This window comes from Camelus dromedarius, chromosome 14 (assembly GCF_036321535.1).
Source record: "Camelus dromedarius isolate mCamDro1 chromosome 14, mCamDro1.pat, whole genome shotgun sequence".
In the NCBI taxonomy this organism is placed as follows: Eukaryota; Metazoa; Chordata; class Mammalia; order Artiodactyla; family Camelidae; genus Camelus; species Camelus dromedarius.
In genome coordinates this window covers 25,789,701-25,813,217 of record NC_087449.1, presented here as the reverse complement: position 1 = coordinate 25,813,217, position 23,517 = coordinate 25,789,701, and the positions used below count along the sequence as shown (strand labels likewise).

General features: G+C 41.1%; 1 protein-coding gene across 8 annotated transcripts in view; it reads left to right on the top strand.

The window, feature by feature from the left end:
* Positions 1-23,517, top strand: part of NFIA (nuclear factor I A) — a 534,267-nt gene that overhangs the window by 434,412 nt on the left and 76,338 nt on the right. For all 8 annotated transcript variants that reach the window (XM_064493521.1, XM_064493522.1, XM_064493523.1 and 5 more), the window contains exon 6: positions 3,500-3,627. In XM_064493521.1, the coding sequence (XP_064349591.1) occupies positions 3,500-3,627 (128 nt within the window). The remainder of the gene's footprint in view (positions 1-3,499; positions 3,628-23,517) is intronic.

Here is a 23,517-nt window from a genome sequence, read left to right as displayed (position 1 = left end):
ATTCTAGGCTTTGCACATAGTAGGAATTCAGCAAATATTTGGAATGAAGGTCATGGTCTTACCTTAATTTCTGGGTTGAATTGCTAGGAACAAAAGAACAAATTCCACACACAAGAAGAGATGGTGTGTCACTGCTCAGAGGGGTATTTGTCCTCCCTCTTGTGTACAGATCTTTACTGGTACTTTTCCTGTGTTCTTCAAATGTTTCTGGGAGAATAGAATCAGTGTGTTAGAAAGTCAACAGCAAGAAACCAAAATTAATGACCGATTCATTTCTAAATGTTAAAAAATAAAGAAGATTGATAGGCATTAACTGTAGGTTCTGTCCCTTCATAGTAAACACCTCCAAAATCATAGAAGGGGTAGTGTAAAAATTGGGATAAAATGTACTTTTTTATCCCAAAGAACTTCATCAAGATAAACCAACTGTCAAGTCTGTGAAGTCAGGAAACTTTGTGTTGGAAGCCCTCCACCCGCCCCTCCTGGGTGAGGTCTTCATCCTGGGAACATGGGTCCTGCATCAACCCCTGACAATCCTTGCTTTCAGACTCAGAGGTCAGCTAATAACATCTACAGACCCTTCCACCTTTAGGATTTAATAACTGTAGGGGGATTTGCACTTTATTAGAGGACACTGGGGAAATCGAAAGCTTGAGAAACTCAGAAAAATATCAATAATAGGAGAATGATGGGCGATTTGTTGGCCTTTTGGGTGGGATCTCATTGGGCAAACCCTTGTCGTGAGTACTCACATGACTGTTTCTAAATCTAGAGCCCAATTCAGCAGTTTTTGAGCATCTGCTGTTAGGCAGACACTGTGATAGGCACTAGAGATTTAAAACAAAGCAGCCAATAGTGTCTTTCCCCACAGAGCTCACAGTCCTATCAGAATATGTGGGTCTTGCCTTTCATTTGCCCGGAAACATAAGGGAAACATTTAGTTTGTTCCCAATTTGTATTCTCCCAACTTCCCCAATTATTTTAAGTGGCTTTCAATTTAAAAGCACCACAGGTAATATTAAATACAGAAAGAGAGTCCAGAAACCATTTGAAAAGATGAGAGAAATTGTTCTATCAGGAACATGAACCAAGAGTTAGGCCTTACATTTAGCCCTGAGATTCCTGGTTGCCAAGGCGAGAAGGGGAAGCACTCATAAAAGGAAACAATTGAAATTCATTTACAGAAACCATATTTTTTTCTGGTTTCATGTATTAGGAGAAGTTTTTTGTGTATATCCTTTTATAAAAGACTTCTGTTAGATGTAGTTTTACATAAAACACAGAAAAGTTCTTTGAGTGGCTCTTTTTCATTGAACAAAGACAAGCAAAGAACATTAAATAAGCTATTAAAGGCTCTTCCTTTGGGTGCTAAGCTAGCATGCTCCAAGTATGTTGCTTTCCTGTGGTCTGGCTCTAATGACAATTAGAACTTAGAGGCTAAGAAGCCTGGACTAGAATTTTGTGCCTTAAATTGGGCCCTCCACATTTTTTCACTTGGATTGCTACAGTAGCCTCTTCGCTCTTTCCCTGCCTCTAGGTTCCATCCCCTTCTTTTCCCTGTGCTTTTCAAAAACCATCATCTGTACAACTACCAGAGTGACCTTTCTGGGGTTTTTTGTGGTTGTTTTCTTTTGGCAGGGTGAGGTAATCTGGTTTATTCATCTATTTATTTGATGGAGGTGCTGGGGCTTGAGCCCAGGACCTTGTGCATGCTAGGCATGCACTCTACCCCTGAGCTAGGCCCCACCCCGCCAAGAGTGACCTTTCTGAAACACGATGCTGGTGTCACTCCCCATTTAGACTTTTTCAGGGAGTCTCCACCGCTCGTAGGATGAAGTCCAGACACACAGTGTCTTCCGTACCCTCCGCCCCCTTCTTTTGCTGTGCCCCGCCTCCCACTTCAGCCGCAGCAAACACCTGGCAGTTCTCTGCCTGTCACACTCCACTCGTGGTGCTGTTTCTGCCTGATAATGTACCTTCCTCCTGGAGTGGTGTTCAAAATAGCCGGTGACCCGTGTGACATGAGCATACCAGTTAGGACAGACCCTGTCCTGCCCCGGTGCTGAGTCCTGGAATGCCCCTGATGGGCCACACCTTAACCCTTTAGGTTCTGGATCATAAGGCTGTCCTGGGGCAAAGATGAGGTGGCAAGGTTGGGGGAAACTTAAGGGGCTTAAGACCATGGCACTTTGCCAGTTGGTAAAGAAGTCATTCAACATTTTCAAATCCAGAATGGCCGCCTGAGCGGAGCAACAGCCTGCCTCTTGTCTTGTCCTTCTTTCTGCCCTGTCTCCTGACACTCCCTCTTACAGGCAGCTCAGGAACCGTCTCCTCTGGGAAGCCTTTCGTGACCTCCCCAGTGTTTCGTTTCCTTCCTCGATCGAGGAACCCACTGTAACGTCTGTGTGGTTCCATCATCATACCTATGTTTCTCTTTTGCATGATTTTGTTCACCTCTCTGTCTTCAACCACGGGCTCGTAAACCCCGCAGAGACAGGGGATTATGTCTGATTCATTTCAGTGTCCCAGCGTTAGGCATGGCACTCGGCGTGTGGGGGAGGTGCACAGTGAATGTTTGATGAATGAACACATGTTAAAATTCTGTGCCCTGACATGTGAGGAAGGGATCTCCCAACAAGGCACGAAGTCCGCCCCTACTGGTATGTTAGTGACGATCAGTGAGCACAGTTAGAACGACGTTCGCAACGTGTAGCATTTCGTGACTCCTGCAGACTCAGGTTGGGAGAAAAATATTCAGACCTTTAACTGAAGGAAATGGAACACATTCCGGATATTTCTCAACCATACCTCTCCAAAACTAAACACTCCACACCCCGACGGCATAGAACTTTGTTTTGGTTGTTTCTGTGTAGAGGAAGGGCATAAAAGTCACGGGGTTACTCTTTTTTCCATGTGCCCTGTTCTCACAAGGAAGTGTACTCCTTGCTTCTGTTTTTATCTCCTTTGCTCACTGTTTTATCTCTAGTGCCTAGATCAGTACCTGGCCTGTTGTCACTGTGCAAGAAATATTTTTTTCAGTGAACAGATGTAAGTGGGAAAAAAACAAATGGCAACCCAGGCTCTCCTTCGAGGGCCATGCGCCCTGATTTCTCCCCTTCCTGGGGAGAAGGGGCTGAATGGATGTGTGGGGACACTGCTGATTGCTACGCCCAGCCACCACCTGAGGAGATACAAACTGTACCCGCTCTTCCAGGTGGAGGCAGGGGCAGGAGCCAGCCACCAGTTCCTCAGAGGAACAAGGAACAGGATGTGGCGGCGGCAGCAACTTGAGTGACAACAAAAATCAAACCCAGACGCTTGGAGCAACTCAGACCCAAGATTTTGTTCCACATCCAGTGACTCACCCGACTGAGCAGGAGCCTAGAGAGAGTCCTAGAACGCCGCCGAGTTGTCCAGTTGCTTCCTCCCTTGGCTTGCTGTCAGCCAGGAGAAAGGTGGTTTGGATGGCTTTTAAACACGTACCCGTTTGTCATTCCAGCTCCACAAAGCGCCTCAAGTCTGTGGAGGATGAAATGGACAGTCCTGGTGAAGAGCCATTTTACACGGGCCAAGGGCGCTCCCCGGGGAGCGGGAGTCAGTCCAGCGGGTGGCATGAAGTGGAGCCAGGTAAGCAGGGCGGGCGGCCGGGCGGCGGCCACCGTGCCGTCTAGGATGTGCGTGCGCGCCCATGCCGGGTGTGAAGGGAGGGGGCCAGCTCAGAGCCGTGGACTTTCTGACTTTTTCCCTGTGAACACGTGTTTCTATCTGACAGCTGCTCTTAAGAAAGGGAGGCAGCACAAGGCTGCCATTCAGCTGAGATGAAAGATGGTGAGAATGGTGTGTAGGATTTCCTCCTCTTACACATTTTCACCTGCACTGCAGTCCAGCGTTCTGTTGACCTTTGCTTTTGTTTTATACGAGCTGCCTTTTGGGTTTGGTTTTTTTTGAATTACCTTTTAATAATCAAAATAAGGGGAAGGTATAGCTCAGTGGTAGTGTGTGTGCTTAGCATGCACAAGGTCCTGAGTTCAATCCCCAGTACCTCCATTAAAAAAAAAAATTAAAATAAATAAATACACAAATAAACTTAATTACCTTCCCCTAAAACAAACAAACAATAATCAAAATAAAAATCTATCAACTCCTTCGACTGCATTGATAACATTAGAAAGGGAGAATGGGTTCCCTATGCGGTGGCTTGTACGTGCATCTTTATTAAAGGAAGAGACTTTTAAATATGCTTTCCTATTACTGGATTTCATCATGATTCTTTTTTCTATTTAAAAGGAATAGCTATCTTTATGTCCATCTTTAGTGAACTAAGCAAATGATGGCTACTCTAACCCCCTGGGGTAGTCTAGTCTTGGTTCTGGAGTCTTGAGTAATGTGAATGATTCTGGTAGCAGAAGCTTTTTGAAACTTTTCTTGATGTCTAACCTCCACACGAGCAAGCGGGAATCTCCTTTAGTGCCTTCCTCAATATGCAGAGTCAAATGATGTAGAGAACAGAGTGAGCTTTGGAAAAGACAGGCAGAGTGTAATCCGGGCTCCAGCTCCTGCTGGCTGTGTGATTATGGGCAAATTGCCTAACCTCTCTGAGACTGAGTGTCCCCAGTTTTATAATTTGTCAATAATAATAGCTATTTCGGTGCTCTTGAGAATTAAACGAGGTAACAGACGTAACTCATCTGGGAATTCTACCTAGCACAGTAAATTTGAAAAAAAAAAAAATTTCTGACCATTCCCTCTACTCTATGCCTCAGAGTAATTCTCTGCAAGAACAGACAAGCCCCAAGAAAATCTCTGACCCTCTTCATCTTCAGATCCTAACTCCTTTCTTTCCTCTTTAACATATCAAAAGAGAACCTCGGAGGGTGTGACTATAAAGGAAGTAGCAACAAGGGAGATTTTGAGGAGTGATAGAACGGTTCTGTATTCTGACTGTGGTGATGGGTACAGGAATCCATCCATGTGTTAACGTTCCTAGAAATGGATGCCTTCCACTCCTGAACCCCCAGGCACTTTCACTGTATGATAATTAAAAACAAAACAAAACCCCAGTCCCCGCTGACTAAGTCCTTCATCTAAAATGCAGAACTTTCACTTTGCCTTCCTTCTACCTAATCTTCTCATCCAACTCATTCATTCATCCACTCACGCCTTCCAGGAGAACTTTCTCTGGAAGAGGCATTTTGCCTCGTTCTGGGAACTCAAGGATGCATGGAAAGGTTATGGCTCCTGCTTTCAAGGAATTCACAGTTGGGGGTGGGAAACAGACACATAAGAAGATCATTATGTGGTGATGTGGGAGATGCAAAGATGGGGATTTAGCCTCCAGTGCCGCCGTTTTGTAATTATTACCAACACAACACTCAAGGAGTGGAGGATCTTCTACAAAGGCCACACATCAGCTTCACGCCACACTTACATTCATGTCAGTTCACCAGAAGTGGCTCAGAAATACATTTCACTAAATGAAAATGAACATGCTGACCATTCGTGCCGCCAACTGCACCATCAGCGCGACCTGAGGATAGCGCCAGTGAGAAGTTTATGTGCTGTGAAAACATTAAAAGAGCTAAAACTTCTTTGAACCCTTTTTAAAAGGCCAGTTAGAGTTCTGGCCAGTTTACCTGCTTCGGTGAGAATCAGAATCAAAATACATAGGTTTGGGACCTCGTACTTGAGTGTGGTCCTGACGCAGTTTTACACCAACTGAGGCTGCTATATTGTGTTGGTGTCCCTGAAGCATCTCCACCATGAGACGGTTCTCTGCATCCTTGTTTTCTTTGGGCATACTTGGGGACAGTGGGGATAGGTTGAATGCAGAGTCCTTTGACCTAGTGACTCCTTTATGCAGAGCAATTCTGTTCCCCTCTGCATGTTATGATTCAAATGATCATAAATTTTAACATCTGAATACCTATATCCTTTGTGGTCATAAAATAACCAAAGTTTAATGGCTAAATCCTTTTCGGGAGGAGATATATATGGCCATTTACTATATACTATACACACATACACACACACACACCTATGTACTATTGACACATAGTATATTATACTATACGTACATATATGTACGTATAGTATAACTGTGGGGTGGTTCTCTAAGGGAAAAAATTCTATTTTTAGAGCAATCCCCCACAATTTACTCTATTTCTGGACTGATTCTCCATTCTCTATCTCTATTTCATTACAGAAAACTGCAGTTTCATGGTATATGTGTTTGGGGGGAGCAGTGGATAAATTTACATTTGGCCATATTCAGCATAGAAAGTCATAATTGAAACAGGGCCTGAGGGGACATTAAAACTCAACTGAAGGATGTTGTACATGTTCGTGGTGACTTTGGTGTCATTAACTCACACCAGCCATTTTAAATGGATAATTTATGCTGCCAGATGGTCCTTTTTGGGGATTTTCCATCTAGCCCAATCCCCTTTTTGGCACAGAGAACACCCTTATGTTGTTCCCACACTGATCTGGGCCTGCATAGCTTTTCCCCAGGGGTACAGTTCATTGAGTAGGAGGCTTTTAGTGGCTCACGCATGTAAATTACCTTCAGAGCACGTTGGGAGTTATGTGTATCTGAAGGCACCGCAGCCTCTCGGTTGCCTACATTTGGGATAATTCCCTCCAGCAGATACGAAAGGATCCTTTGTTTGTGCCTCAGATGTGACCCAGGAAGCAAGGCCTGCACTTACTCCTCACTGAGAGAGCTTTGCATCTGTTTACCTGCCCTCGTATGCTTTTTCGGGACTCCCCGGCCAAAAGAGGGCCGAAGGTTGCCAGAAGAGACAAATTTCCTGGAGCAACAGGAAAGCTTTAGAAAGTAAAACAAACCAGACATGCAGTAAATTACTTGGGCTCTTTCAAATGTCTTTTGTAGTATCCTGTTCCCCATTAGTTTATCTCAGCACTTTTAGTGCACAGCACTTACTATCTGGGAAGAAGGGGCATAGGAGATTAAAGATGATGTTAGTTTAAAAACATCAGACAACCTCGAGCTGACTTCTGCTTCTCTTACAATGCCGCGTTTGTTCCCTCCACCTAGTGTCCTTCCCCAGTTATCTCAAAACTGGGTTAGATTCGAAGCTTTGAAGCTAATCATGCACTGATGAAACGCGTCCTATGAAATTCTATCAAGCGAAAATGCACATACCATCAGCTCTTGTTTATCCGTACAAGTGAAAAATTGCAGAGAAACCAATAATGCAAATAAATAGGAAGGACACCAACAGGCCGGCGCCTACACTGGGTCAGTGTACGGTGCTTTCGTAAATACAGTGAAGACTATAGCTGCTATTGTTTGAGGACCTCCTGTGTACCAGCTTTTTTTTTTTTTTAATTGCCCTAAATTATGCAAGTAGAATGAGCTCGCCTCTGTAGCATTATAAAAGGTTAGGTGACTTGCCCAGGGCCACACGGATAGTAAACCTGTGGATCCCATATCCAAATTGCAACCTAAATCTGATTTCAGAGTATAAGCTTTGTCTCCTGTACCCAGTGACTTCTTTTACTGTCAACATTTATGCTTGTATTTTAAGGTCCCATGTCCTGGGCTTGTATTGAAATTTAAAACATCATAATAAAAAATTAACAATTACTCATCAGAAAGATCTGAAACATCCCGCACTTTCTTTATCCCGAACCCTTGTCATGCACCCAGGCCAAGGAAGGAGTGTGGGCTTATTAAATACACATAGGACACACTATGTGAACAGACAGTATTAACTGTCAACAAAGTGAAGTGTCTATCACTTTTTGCCCATAAAATCAAATAATCCTCAGCATTCAGAGCTTTGTTCAAACAATACCTCGTCAGAGAGGCTTCTGGGGAGCAAAGATAGCTGCTGTTTCTCTTCCATCGGCCTGTAACGCATACCCCTGCTCTCCTTCCTTCATACCACTGTCTCCTGTCATCATCTGTGCTCTGCATCTAGAATGTACCCTCCGTGAGTGCGGGGCTCAGGCTGTCTTTCCCACGGCTGAACCCCCAGCATCTGTGACACTGTCTGGCACATAATAGGTACTCAATAAATATTGACTGAGTGAATGAATGTGGCCTGTAAAGCAGGGAATTTGGGTGCTTTCCATAAATCTGAAAGCAGAATTTGCCACCAGTAATTCTCTCAGAATGGATGTTTACTATATTCTCAATCTGTAGGCTGTTATTCAGTCAAATCCAATTATTAACAAGTAGTAAGCAAAACAATTGCGAAGGCTAGACCACGGGCCCCACTGACAAGTGATAGTATATCAGATTTTATTACAAGTGTCCCTCCCTCGCCTGAAAGGGTATTCCTTTAAGTAAATCAAACCTTTTGTTAAAGATAATACTTTAGTGTTTTTTAAGATAATATCGTTTTCTTTAAAAAAAAAAAAAAAGGTAGTTCGTTATCACAAGCTCTACATCGAGAATCCCAATAGTGAATCTTTTGTTGAATGTTTTATGTAAACTTCCTGATGTATATCTGAAAATTTTCTGATTTCTATATGAAATTTCCTCTTATACAAGCATAAGGAACACTCATGAGATGCTATGAGATCTAATCTTGCTACTCAAAGTGTGCTCCGAGGACCAGCAATATGGCATCAGCTGGGAGCTTATTGGAAATACAGAATCTCGGGGGGGAGGGTATAGCTCAGTGGCAGTGTGGGCTTAGCATGCACAAGTCCTAGGTTCAATCCCCAGTACCTCCATTAAAATAAATAAATGAACCTAATTATCAGCACCCTCTGCCAAAAAAAAAAAAAAAATACAGACTCTCAGGTCCTACCCAGACCTACAGACTTTTAACAAGATCTCTGGGTGATGTTTATTCACGTTAGGGATTGAAAAACACCGATGTAGGCTCCTGCCTTGACTGTTCCTTCGTGTGGGCTCTCACCACTCCATCCTTGCCTTGTCTGCAGGCAACCTGAACTTTCAATGTCGTGCTCCCCAACCTTTCTCCCTGCTTTAAGTAGAAAAGCCTTTAATGCTCTATCGGATAGTTAGAAATCTAAACTACTTACACTCAGATCAGAGAAGATGGTACCCTCACGCAGTGATTCACACAATGTTTAGATACCTCCGGACGAGAAAGAAAATTTTCTCATCTCTCTCATCTTCCAACCAGTGTAATTCAAGTCACGTCATTGAATTTTACTAAGTATAGAGTAGACACACTGATGACCCCATCCAGTCCCTATCTTCAGGGCAATCCAGATTTCCTCAGTTGTCAGTCAGATGGGAAGTGTTGCTTCTGCCCCATCTCTGTCACAAAGTTAGGACAATCCGTGATAAACTTGAACTTCGATTCCAAGTGCCAAAGCCCTTTGTTAAAAGTAAGTTTTTCTAATTGTGTGAGATACCACTAGGATTATTGAGGGAGACAGACCTTACCCAGCTATTGGTGGTTGAAAGCTGGTGGGGTTAAGTGCTGTAGGGGTAAGAGAAGAAAGTTGTTCAATCTGACTGTAGAATTAGGGACACTGTCCTCAACAGGAGGCAATGAAACTGGGTCTCCATTGGAACCCAAATGAGAAATGTTCACACACTTGAAAATGAGACATAATGTCTCTCAGCCTTTCAATCAGTATATATAAATTTAAGTGTTCTTCATATAGGTTTCTTGCTAAGTGGCACGGCAGCTTTGTGGCTGTCTAGTGAAAATTTTCAGGCTATCTGTGCCCCCAGAATTGACTCATCTAAGAGTCCAGTGGGCTTCATGGATTACTGAGTTACGTCCTCCGTGTGAGACCACACCTGCATTGAGCGTATACATGTCAGTCAGTTGCAGCACAGGTGACAAAGATAATTTTTATTGTGAAAAAAACATGAAATGATAGGACTTTTTCATTTCCTGGAATTTCATGAAATTTAGTTCTGTGTTTGAAAACAGGAGCCTCTTGCTCCTTAAATTTTCTCCTGTAGAAAAATATTCAAAATTCTAGCATGCCTTCAATTCTTTTGTGATTGTAAAACCTTATTAACAGGCACAGTTGCATTAGCCAAGATGCCAGAAGTTCTAAACAGCTCAGTGAAAAGGTGAGTCAAATTTGGTTAAGTAGTAAGTTTAGTTTTAGTTCTTTTCTTAAAACCTTTCAGAGATGGGTGTCTTCCCAAAGACTTACAGTCCTCATTTTTGAAGGTCGAAATCAAGCACTGAAGTAGCATGCTGTCTCTTCTTATCACAATTATTAAGTCAAGAAATACATTTTTAAAGGCATTTGTGGGAGAATATTTAGTAAACATCCAATCAACCAGCAGCCCAGGACATTTAGAGCCAGAGTTCAGTGTCACAACTGCTAGGAGCACAGTTGGATTTTGCCGACTTATGTTAGTTTGTTGCATTTTTCAATACTCCATATTACGTTCACTTGGATTTCCAGCTCTGCTGGTCCTAATTTGACCGCCATCCATCGGTTTTAAGAGTTGGGGAAGTTTACCAACTTAACCTTATAGTGGAGACACATAGGAAGAGGCCTATTATCAACGCCGAGAGAAAGGCAGCAGACTGGTAACAATAGTACATTGATCACGGACGCTCGGCCGCACTGGCACTTATTAGGGAGAGTGATGAAATCTCCCACAATCTCCCACTGTAACAGGAATAGTCGCTGTTACAGAACACCGCCATTGGATCAATGTCCTGGCTTTTCTTCTGCATTTCTGGAGCAGTGGGAAATTGTCATTAAGCGACAGCATTGTCTCCCATGGTCTCTTTAGTATTGGCACCTGCTCATTAGAGGCTCGTGCACCAGGGAGCCCCAGCACACTGACAAGGGGCTGCTCCTTAGTGACCCTCCTTTAGCAGAGAAATCTCATCCAAATAAGGGGTTATGACAGGAACAGGGGAGCTTTATTACAAAAGGAGCACTCTCAACTACTCTTCAAAAATGTCCGTATCTTCTTTATCAAGGCTATTTTTTTTAAGTCAAAAAAGAAGGCTAAAACAACCTGTTCCAGTTGGAGTCTACAAGGTTACCTAGTAGAAAAGAAATACTCCCCTCACATACGTGCACATACGCTGTCTCCACGTGGATGTGTGTTTGTCTGATCCATGTACGTGGTAAAGCACGGTCCGAAAAAATGACTGTTGCATTCCTGAAGCCTGCTGCAGCACCTGGCACATGGTGACCATTCAATCACGATGTGTTGAATAAGTAAAGAAATGATCAGGCGGGGACCACACGTGTCTCATATTGTCCTTTGAGGAGGACAAAGTGCTGAGGGAACAGAGCGCTGCAGACATTTGTGGACGGGATGAGGACAGCCCCACTGGCCTCCGGGAACCCAGATGCTCGATTTGGTAAATACGGAAGCTCCCAGGAAAACAGATGCTGCATTTCAGCTGGTCTTGGCTGAGTAAATACATCACCCAAGTCTCCAGATTTTTTTATTTAGTGTTTGAAAATGAAGCTGTGTAAATATTCCAGAGGGAAGAAAGGGGAGAACGTGTATCTTCTGCCTTAGGTTTGCATACGAAGTCTTCCTCCCTCCCCTGTTCCTGTCACCCGCCTTCCGCACTGTCCCCGTGGCTTAGGAAGCAGAGTGCTGGCTCATCGTGTGGCCTCATTTAGCACGTTGTAGGGAGGACCTTGAAGGCCAGTTTCATTCCAGCCACGACAAGCTTTGGAGGCTTGCTAGGGAAGGAGAAAATAAGAGAGAAATAGTGTGTATTATAAAGAGAAGAAAGTACAGATGAAGAAAAAAAGCCTCCAATTCTTGTCCTCCGTCATGAACAAGCCTGAGATTTTTAGCAGACTCCTTCTCCAAATTTTCATTTCCTCATGTGTAAACATTGGATTCCCTGCAACAGCCTGGCCTTCCTACCTCATAGCTTTAAAGAGTCAAATGAGATGATAATAGAAACAGGAGCTACCACTTATTAAGCACCAGCTGTGTTCAAGCTACTGTGTGTGGCCCTCGACATAGGAGTGTTTTTAATATACGTAAAGTATACTTATAAACTTCATACAAATCTTGGCTACCCTTTTTTTTCCAAATTCTGAAGTACTATGTGAGTTTAAGGTATTGTGAAATTAAATTGAAAACCTATTACACGTGTCTGTTTCTGTTATATATACAAAGCACTGTGCAAGGTGGTAGAGGGCATATGAAAACAGACAAGACAAACCTTCCAGCCCAGTGAAGGAAGGAGGGGTAACTGGTTAAACCAGCGCCCAGTTCTAGGAGGTGTCGAGGGGGCCAAGCAGCACGTGGGCCAGGAGCCGGTTCGCTAGCGCAGACCCTCATCCTCCACCGTAACTGTGTGAAAGAGCAGGTCCATCAGCCATCCCGTTATTAAAGGAGCATCAGTGAACGCTGGTCCCTGTTCCTTCCCTTTCGTGCTGTCAGACTCTTTTCTTTCTTTATCTCTAAGAAGCAGGTAGAATGCTGATGGGCTAGGAATCCCTCAGGAAGTGCACAGGGCATTGCCCTCCTACTCCAGCAAAGGATATATCTTTCCACATCTGTGGACGTAACCCTTTCCTAAAACAGTGTTCCGACTTGTAGATAATGAAATTGGGCAGAATCTAAGCAAATGGTTACTTAGAGGAAATAAAATTATTCTGAATTGAGATTAAATTCACTAAAGGTAAAAACAACCAGAAAATATACTTGAAAGAAGAGAAACACAAGAGAGAGAATCAGACTTACCTAAGAATTTCCTGTGTTGATTTTCCTAGATTTAGTGCATTTTATTTATCTACTAAATATTAATAAATATTTGTAGAACTCAAACAGAAGGTAGTTTTAACTTCGATATAAAGAGAAAAAATACTTCTTTAAATAATGTTCTTACTTCCTCTTTCTATTCTATGAACGCAGTGTAGATATTTCCTAGGCATAAATAATATCACATGCTGATTAACAATAAAAGATAAATTTACTTGGATTTTGTCATTGGAATGCTGCTGAAAATTTGTGTTTTATTAAGGAGAGCTAATATTTACTGAGCACTTACTGCGGGCCATACATTGTTCTAAGCTATCTATATACATTTTTATAAATGTAGCTATATATGTATAGATATAATGTGTGTATTTACATATATATTCAACTTGTAAAAATGATTCCGATCACTAATAATACTATTTGCAGACTTCCTTCCCTCTCTTGTCTGTTTCTGTTTTTTTCTGACTGATGATTCTATTTAAAAGGTAAATAATCAAGAATAACACCGCCAGTTTATATGGGAATACAGTTCTATTTTTGGCCATCAGTGTTTTTAATAAAATCATTTTTTAATACTCCAGAATTAAACGGCTTTCTATGGGGCATGCGGGAGAGAAGGAAGAGAGAAGTCCTTAAGTGCACGCGGGTCTCAGGAGTAATAGCTTTTCCGCCCGTGCTGTGCCACAGTTTCTGACGTGGCGGTACACATCCCAATTGCCTTCCTGCTGGGCAGAGGATTACAATAATGCCTATTTATCCAACTCTATCCACCCACGGATTTCAAATACATCATAATCTCATCAATTAATCAAAGACATGGCACCCATTTCGAGATGATGGGTGAATTACATCCTAGCAGATTACGAGAAATGCGCACACCGACGTAGTAAATCAGGGACTGTTTCCTGATGGGTTCCTGAACAACACACCGAGTACTAAAACGGAGAGGGTTCTCTCCAGCACTGAATTACAAAGTAATAGGAGAAAACTTTAGGAATAAAAGAGTCATTTTATTTCGAAGCATCTCTTAAACTCGATGAACTATTAAACCATGATGGAATAACTTGAACCCACTTAAATACAATTATTCAACTTGCCTCTTCAGAGTAAAATATTAATGATCTCCCTTTCAGAACAATTAAAACCTTTTGGATTTTTAAACACTGGGTGGCTTTGGTTCCTGGTTCTCTGGTCTGTCTGGAGTGAGGAACTCTTGTGCGGTGTTCCAGCGCCTTCAGCCCCTGTGGAGAACGGCTTCACAGACAGCTGTGGTGTTCATTTGGATGATACTCCAGCTCTTCCGGATTTTAATGTGACGCAAACATCTTATTGTCCTTCATTCTGAAGAAACTTTCCAACCTCTAGGGATTCTCCACTTTACATCTAATGAGAAGTAACATATTTCCATTTGCATCGTTGGAAACGCCCTCAAGTGATTAGAAATTCACGGAATGGCAACCCAATATCCATTTCTAATCTGAAGCGTCCTCTGCAGGACCAGATTATTCTGCAGCGTTAGCTATCCCAACCCAGACATCCTTTCCCTGTGATTAGCTTCCAAGATGAATGGATTTGAGGATGTCATGATTACTCAGGACTCCATGCCAGTCAGAATTTGCCATCTGCCTTTCAGCCATTTCGTGAACCTGAGAGAAGAAACGGTTTATCAAAATGGCTGTGCAACGTGTCTCGTGTTTTAGCATTCTTCAGGGACTCACATAAGCAGTACTTCATGTTCTAATGTTAAAATACACATATGAGGATTAAAAGTAGTATGGGACGCACTGGAGTGCTTTTCAGGGCCCGCTATTCTTTGATATTTATCACTTCAGAGCAGTGACACCTGCTTCTAATTTTCAGAGTTCTTTTTTCCAGGGGGTGATTTCTTGATTTTTTTTTTTTTCTTTAGTAAAGAAATCATATCCTCAAAAGACTTAACTGGTCATTTTTCTCCTTTTGATGTGCTTGATATTTTTATGAGTTTGTCCATTGGCACTGAAGCCTTAACATGGCTTTTGTTTAAAAAAAAATCTTTGTAACACATAATTATTATATTGGGTCATATAAATTTATATCCTGGCCACACATTTGGAGACTTTTGCAGAGATACAATTTGTTGTAAATGTCATTATCTGCCCCTTGGACTAATAGATGGTTGTCATAAGTTGACCAAAGCCAGAAAAATAAACTCTCCCTTGTGGGAGAGGTTCAGCAACTTACATTCAACACACAAATCTGGCTGTTTCTCACATTCAGTTGTGGCAGTTGTGATTTGAGGGTTGGTAAGTGGAAGGAAAAAAAAAGAGAGGAACCTAGTTTTGTCTATTTAGACACATGTGGAAATAGTCCTTTGGTTTGGGGGTAGCCAGCCTACTTGTAGGGTCCGAGGTGGTGTGCCTTTTTGTTTTTGTCTTGTGTAAAGACTTTTTCCTAATAGGCCCTGGGTAAAGTTGTGTCCTAGTAGAAAAAGCTGCAGACGATGGTATCTTGCTGGCAGCCCATTCTGACTGGCCTGTGAGGAGCTGTCTATATAAAATTGGATCCTTGTGCTGGGTTCCAAAAAAAGGTGTGAATATGAAGGGGAAGTGTTAAATCATGACTCCAGAGAAAATGTCGGCCTGAGCAGTTTTTAGTTTCCGTGAAAACCAAACTTTAAGATTTGGACAAATCAGACAAGGAGAAAAAAGGGTGAATCATTAACTCCAATATGAAAGTGTTATGGTGATCAAGTTTCACCAAACTTGCATAAGACACTCGATAAGGCTATGACTGAATGGAACTAATTCATTTACTTAACTGATAGAAGAAAACTTTGCCAAGCAATTTACCCTTCATGTTAGATGAGTAATTTTTAATAAAATATTTCCAAGATATGAAGACAGTTAAGAAAACAGCACGGTTTTTAATCACTGCTCTCAGGGGTAAATGGATCTATCATTATGTTGTCACAAAGAATGACAGTGAGCGGAGGCACTGCTAACTCCTCTCAGGTAAGTGTTCAATGTTACGCCAGACGCCGACTGGCTGAGTGTAGCGTTCATCAGAAGTGCACTGCACACAGAATGCCTTTTCTCATGTGTCAGCTTGCTTCAGAAAATGACTCATGGAGTCGTGCAGAGTTAGTTCCTTTTCATTTTATATTTTCATTTGTTTTATAGTGTTTTTTCTTAACATCTTTATTGCGGTGTGATTCCTGCACAGTAAATTACACATATTTCAGATGTACAATTTGATGAATTTTGATAGATGTATACACCAATGAAACCATTACCACAATCAGAATAGCTAACATTTCTATCACTCCCCAAGAGGTGCAAATTTCAAATTCCCGATTTATCCCTTCCCTCTTTAACCTCTGGTAACCATAAGTTTGTTCTCTGTGTCTGTGAGTCTGTTTCTGTTTTGTAGAAAAGTTCATTTGTGTCCTTTTTTTTGGATTCCACATTTAAGCAATATCATATGGTATTTTTCTTTATGGCTTACTTCACGTAGAATGACAATCTCCAGTTCCATCCATGTTGCTGCAGATGACATTATTTTATTCTTTTTTATGGCTGAGTAGTGTTCCATTGTATATATACCACATCTTCTTTATCCAGTCATCTGTTGATGGACATCTGGGTTGTTTCCATGTCTTCACTATTATAAACAGTGCTGCTGTGAACATTGGGGTGCATGTGTTTTTTTGAATTATATTTTCCTCCGGATATATGCCCTGGAGTAGGATTGCTGGATCATATGGTAAGTCTATGTTTAGTTTTTTGAGGAATCTCCATACTGTTTCCATAGTGGCTGCACCAAATTACATTCCTAATAACAGTGTAGGAAGGTTCCTTTTTCTCCACACCCTCTCCAGTATTTATCATTTGTGGACTTTTTAATGATGGCCATTCTAACTAGTGTGAGGTGATACCTCATTATAGTTTTGATTTGCATTCCTCTAACAATTAGTGACACTGAGCATCTTTTAATGTGCTTGTTGGCCATCTGGATAATTGTGTGGGCCTTTTGCATCCACAAAGCTGCATTTGAGGTTAGTGGTTCATTTTGTTTTGCCAAATAGCTGAATAACAAACATACTTGAAGTATTTTTGAGCTTTGAAATGACCTATTGGCTCATCTCTCTGAAATGAAGGCATGACTCTTTTACAGAAGTTTTCTTATAAGGAAAAAGCCAGAAAAAGTTTTCTGCATTAAATAAGAGCTCAAGAGAGAACCTCTTTCTGTAAAAGGGTTCATATTAAAATGATGAAATGTGTTGCCCCCTTCCAGCATCCACAGGCATCGCTTTTAAAAAAAACAAAATCCCTCTCCTTTTGCTCTGTACCTTCTTGCCTGAACTGTGAACTACTGCATAGTTACAAAGTGGTACCCGCTCAGTTCATCACACGGCTCTAACCTCCCACTTTCTCACTGACTCAAAGGCCTTTGAAGGCAAAGAATGGGGTTATTGAAGGATGGAAGGCAGATTTCACTAAGTAACAGGTGGAGGTCAAAGCAGTTTATTTGTGGGGATGAACAGAGTGCAGAGATGAAAAATCAAATGCTTTGCCATAATAAGGTTTAGCAAGAAAATGCTGACTACACTAAGCTGAGATTCTAGCTGACAGAACCTTTTCTAGTGTTCATTACTTGATTTCACAGTTCAAGCAATTTGAAGAGACCTAAAATTATATTTCTTTTTTCCCCCAAGAAATGCTCCCATCAGTTTCAGATTTTGCTTTAAATAAAGTGATGGGTGCTCTGCCTGTATCCAAGGAATCCATTAGGACTCATGGATTCCAGTGCAGGCATATCCCAAGCTTGGAACATCACAAACTACGCATCTCCTACAAATTAAATTCTACCAATAGGAACCTTAAACGCCAAGCTTTCAACCACGTTTTAACTGACAAAAGTGAACGTATTTTAATAAGCACTTCACTTTACATCATCTAAATGAATTTGTAGGTGGAGAAAAGTACTGTAAGGATATTTACCAACCTTGAGCATTGGGTTGCCCCCAGCTTGTTGGAGATAAAGAGGAAAGAGCTTTTTTGTTTTTTCCCCTTTGTACAATTCTGTATTTGTATAGTGCATACGTTTTGCTTTTGCAACTTAAAAGAGGGCTAAACATGCTGAAAAAAATTATGAAAGTAAGATTTACCTCATGTTCTACAGCAGGAACAAATAAATTATTTTGTGGCATATAGACTGCAGCTGTCCAACAGAACTTTCTTCAATGATGCAAATGTTCTAAATATGCACTGTCCAGTACTGTAACGACTAGCCAGATATGGCTACTGAGCACTTGGAATTGGCTCTGCTGAGCAACTGAATTTTTAAATTCATCTAATTTTAATTAATTTAAATTTAAGTAACCACATGTGGCTAGTAGCTACCATATTGGACAGGGCAGATATAAACCGAACATATGTATGATTGAGTTTTTTACTTTTCATCTGGGTATCTAGGCAGAATGAATAAAACATTGTGCTATATTATACTGTATTTGTTTTGCATGCAAAGAAAATAATTTGGTTTTCTCAGTAGTGTCATCTTCATTCTCAGTCCTCTGTGGATGTGTGTAATTGCTATGCCAAAGTCAATCCTTCCCCTGAACACAGGGGAGATTGAGATGGTTAGGGGGAAGGTGGGATGGGGAAGGGACTCTCCAACTCCTAAGTATACGGAGCATGAAATGCAATTTTAAAATTTTATTCCTGACACTAGGGTGTCTGTATTTACCCTGGAAGGAGAGGAAATCCCCTAAAAAGTCAGGAGACTTGATTGTTGGCCCAGGAACCAGATTTTTTCATATGACATTTTCCTTGTGTCTATACTTGACTCTCTCTGGTTGTAAATTTTCACTCACAAATGAACATTTGGAATACATTAGAGAACACATCATTTCTTTTCTTCTGAATAATCCATATAATTTTGACTCCATTCTCCCATTTTTTTTTTAAAGAAATTGAAGAAATCGCTTGTGTCCAAGCCTTTTAAATTACCTGAACTTCTTTATGACGTGGTAATTCTTTGGGGGGTCCTTTTAGCTCGTTTCAAATGGTTGCATATAGAGTAAGAAGGATAAACCTCAGAAGCTGTATTAACTTTCCTTTTATTCTCTCCATCTTAAAAATGACTTTAAAACATTTTTTTATTCACTGAAAAAGGTTAAAAGTCGAAATAGTCTGAATGTTTTACCTTTTTTTTCTTATTGTTGAGTGTGTTAATCATAATAAATTACATTAGAATGATCCCTAATGGATTTTATCATCAGGACAAAAGTCTAAGATGAGTACAGTATCGTGAACTGCCTCCCCCTGTCGCACAGCGTGTATTGAGACCCGCAGGAACAGAATGGTCCTTTAACTGTGGGATTAATCTATCCAATCATAGCCTTTATTTAGCATCCCGGTTGGAGATGATCTCATCATCAGGTTTAGCTGAAATGGCCCTAGAACGGTCCTGTTCTCGCCCGGGGGGCTGCTAGAGAGTGGGGCATCACGTAGCATCTGGAAGAGATGAGTCTGAGCACAAATTCGCTGGTGGTAGATGACTTGCAGAATGTAGTATTGGGACTCCGCGTTCATCCTGTGCTGGAGAAACGGCGCCGAAATGTATGCTGACACCACGACAGTCTGACAGACATGACTGGCGCATCCATTCCCCTCACTTAGACTGGGGTGGGGTGGGGGCTTCAAAGGCCCGAATGCAGACAGAACAGCCAGGATAGCAGTGAGCTCATCACTTAGGCTGAAGGCGAGTATTTACGTACCATGACAAAGCTCTGTTTTAAACCAGCTCATTGTGTAAACAGGGGGAACTTTTTTCAGAAGTGGGCATCCTGGCGGAGTAGTACACTGAAAGGAGGAAGAGCTGCGGCTCGCTGGCGTCAAATCTTGGCTCCTCCGCGGAGTAACTGTGTGGCCTCTCACCTGCTCCAGGACTTTGCTCCCTCGTTACCCTCTCTGAGGCATTGCTTTCTGCCCACCTGCTGGACATTCCCACCAGCAGGCCAGCTCGCTGTACTGTCTCCCATCTTCAGAAAGCTCTGCTTTGTTTCCTTCCATCCCCTATAGCTACTCCCCTAATTGTCGGGCTCCCTCTGCAGACTCATTTCATGAAAGCGTCGACCACACCCACAGTCCCTGTTTCTTAACCTCCCATCAGTTTTGTGAGCTTCTGTTTGCAGGAGGGTATAGAGAGAGCAACTTGAATGGGCAAGAGGCCTACTGTAATATTAAATGTGTGTATTTACTCTTTTACAGTTTAAGATCTTTAAGTCATTAGCTATTAGAAGACTTCCAAGTCTGTGCGATACTTATCTTTTGGAGGTTCTGTGTTAGAATTGCTGATAATACACTCAGTATGTTTAATAAATTCCTAACTGATTCCTACTAAGGCCAAGAAAAACCTTTGGTATATAGGACAAGGTTGTTCTTAGTACTATACTTCAGAGTCTTTTTTATTTTTTACATAATTCTTCTTTTGCAGCTGATAATAACCTTTCTTTGAATTTTTCCTTTGGGTAACCATATTAGAAACTTCAACTATAAATACATTTTTTTCACTTAAATAGGACACTGTTATTGTAGGATACAAGGGAAACTACATGAGGGAGTGTGATATTTTGCAAAATATACAAGCTTTGGAACGAGAGAGACGTGGGTCGGAAATGCCACTTCATAGCTGTATGACCGTGAGCAAGTTGCTTGACATCCTCAATATCTAGTTTCTGTGACATTAAGTTATAGGTTGGCTGGATAATAATCCCTTCCTATCTGAGATGAAAATGTAAGGGTTTAAGATTATTTGTTAAGTACATGGCACACAGTAGGTCCTCCATAATTTATGGCTTTTCTTATTTTCAGTCTGTGTTTTGGAAATGATCAGTATGTAGAAATTTGAAGACCATCTCTTTAGTGGCCTCCTGGCTCTCTTGAGGCCACTAAGTGGATGAAGACTTCCAATAGCATTGACATTTGGTCTAAGAGTTGTCCTGGTAAAGCAGTAAAGATAGGCCGTGGGGAATTCTATCATGACAGTGAACAAGAGAATGTCTGAAGTCAAACATGAACAGCTGAACTTAAATGGCATTTTGTGGTCCTCTCTAACCTGCGTTTATATTGGATTTTAAAATGAAAGTGCAGAGTTTGCTGGTTTCCAGAGTTTCTCCCAAACAGATTGTGACTATAAATGAATGGTAGTGAAACTAACCTTTCTGATCTTGACTTTGCTACTTTGAAGAAAGAAACGTACCCCAGTTAAATCTTCTCTGACAACTTGAATTACATCAACCAAACTCCTACGACAGACGCGATAAGGTCTGCTGTCCTGAGCAGCATTAACCAGGGGTCATTTTCACAGGACAGTGGGTTTTTGAATAAGTCCCCTAACACAGTAAGCACTAACCCTGACTTGTCACCTCCTCTTTGAAAATCCAGCATGTTGGTTTCATTGTCACTGGAATAATTATGGCTTATTGTGATCTCTCCCTTCTTCTCCCCTTCCCATTAATATTGTAGCTCCATTGACTCTTAGAAATATCCCCTTTAAGAGGCTTTCTCAAGCAAAGAACAGCATCGTACTTTCTTCCCATTCCTGTAGGATTTGCTTCAAAATTGTCACTGTAAAGTTCTTGGTCAAAGTGTTTGGCAAATATAATTTGGGAGAGAGGGGGAGTTGAAATTAATGATGATTTTTTTCCGTGTGTATTCTTTCTGTTACATCAGGTTGCAGCAAAAAGACACCCCCCAAACCCTTGATTTGTTATAGAAGACCCCAAGAATTATTTTTGAGTTTTTTTTAATATCATTCAATCTCTTTTTATTACTGATATTCCTTGAAAGAATCAGGAGGCAATAGAAATTTTCAGAAGTGTTTATGCCATTGGAAATTGCTGCTTATCAGCCTCTTGTCTAAGAAAGTGTCTTACCGTTTTCTCTGGGTTAGTGTAGGCAAATGGAAAATCTCACAACCTAGGATAGATTTGCTAAAAATAATAGAAACTTCTAGAATTCTAGAGATTAATTCTAGTGCACAAGAGGCATCTTTAATACATACATTCCTAGCATAAATGATAATCTTGAGCATCGTGTTAGTTTGTATTGCTGTATAACAAATTACCACAAACTTAGCTTAAAACAACACACATTTATTATCTCAGTTTCATGAGTCAAGAGTCCTGGCACAGCTTAGCTGGTGCCTCTGCTCAGGGTCTCACAAGGCTGCAGTCAGAATTTTGTCCAGGCTACATTCCTTTCTGGAGCTCCGAGTTTTCTTGCACACTCTTGTGATTGTTGGTAGAAATTAGTTTCTTGTAGCTTTAAGATTAAGGTCCCAGCTTTCTTAAAGCTGTCAGTCAGCCACAGCCAAGCTTAGGCCCTAGAGGCCCCTGCTGTTCCTCTTTTACAACATGGCAGCTTACTTCTTCAAAGCCAGGAGGAGAATCACTCTGACTAGCAATCCTTCTGTGGAAGGACCACACCTGATTAGGTCAGGCCCACCCAGGATAACAGCCCTTTACTTAATTCAAAGTCACCTGATTAAGAACCTTAATTGCATTCACAAAAGTTCCTTCCCCTTTTCCATATAACAACCTACTCACAAGAATGACATCCATTTTATTCACAGGTACTGCCCACATTCAAGGGGAGGGGATTATACAAAGTATGTACCCCAGAGGCCAGGAACCTAGGGACTGTCTTAGAATTCTGACTACCACAAATATTAATGATGAGGCTAACAGAATCTTTGTGAATGCTGTATTTGGCCTGTACTTTCAAGGTTCTCACTCACAACTGCCTCCAGGGATCAGGGTCACTGAATGATTAGAATTTCATGCATGTTTGCCTGTGTCCACCTATTTGAAATGACTCAGATAGCTTTAAAAAAATGGCTAAGTGGAGAGAAATTCAGAAAGTCTAATGGTTAGAAAACCAACAACAAGCCAAAGTTCTTCTTGAAATTCATCTCCTATTCTGTTTATAATCATAGAGTTTTTTTACAGCAATCAACAGGTGGGAATGTCCCATTGAAACAAAACATTATGCTAAATTTCTGCTTCTCATTCTAGAGAGTTCTTTATTTTTACATATTGAAAAGAATTTTGAAGCAATATTTTGTTTGTTCCAGAAAAATGGGTAGCATTACTTTATAATCTTTTTTTTAAAAATCTGATACTTCTAAAAAATACAGTGAAATGGAAGTTTTGATTAATTAAGAGGAAGCCAGTCAGTCATTAATCTGTGCAGTAATTGTGTAACAGTTGTGCACAGCTATTTGGAAAAAGAAATTTTGACAAGGAGTTTATTTTTAAAATAACATACAGAAACCAAATTTGGTTTCAAAAATAAAAGCAAAGATTCATATTCTCTCACTTTTAACATAAAGCAGTTGACTAGCATGTTGGAATTTCCTCTGGTCAATTAAGTGTATGAAGCAAATTAGCCAAAGCATAATTATGCATATGGTGAAAATATTAAAGTATATAGTAAAGAAACATGCTCAGTACGAGTCTTTACAAATTGAAAACACAAAGTAATTTTGAGATTCATGACAGCCTTGAGGTTCATGCTACTTGACTGTGATAAATTTAGAAGATTATACAAAGTTTGTCTTGTTCTTGTATGCCGACAGTATTTCTTTTCTCTTTAACCCTTTCAAAGAGGATTTGAATTTTGCTCATTTTGAACCCATTTACCAGCTTGATCACTTTGACGCTTATTGCCTGAATTTAACTTACACTTCCCCCTTTTAAAAGAGGAAATGGTGGGTTTAAATCTTGTCAACATTTCTGCAGTATGGCATGGGTTGGAAAACATGAACTTTTCAAAGAAGTGACAACTCTTCCTTGAGTCCAA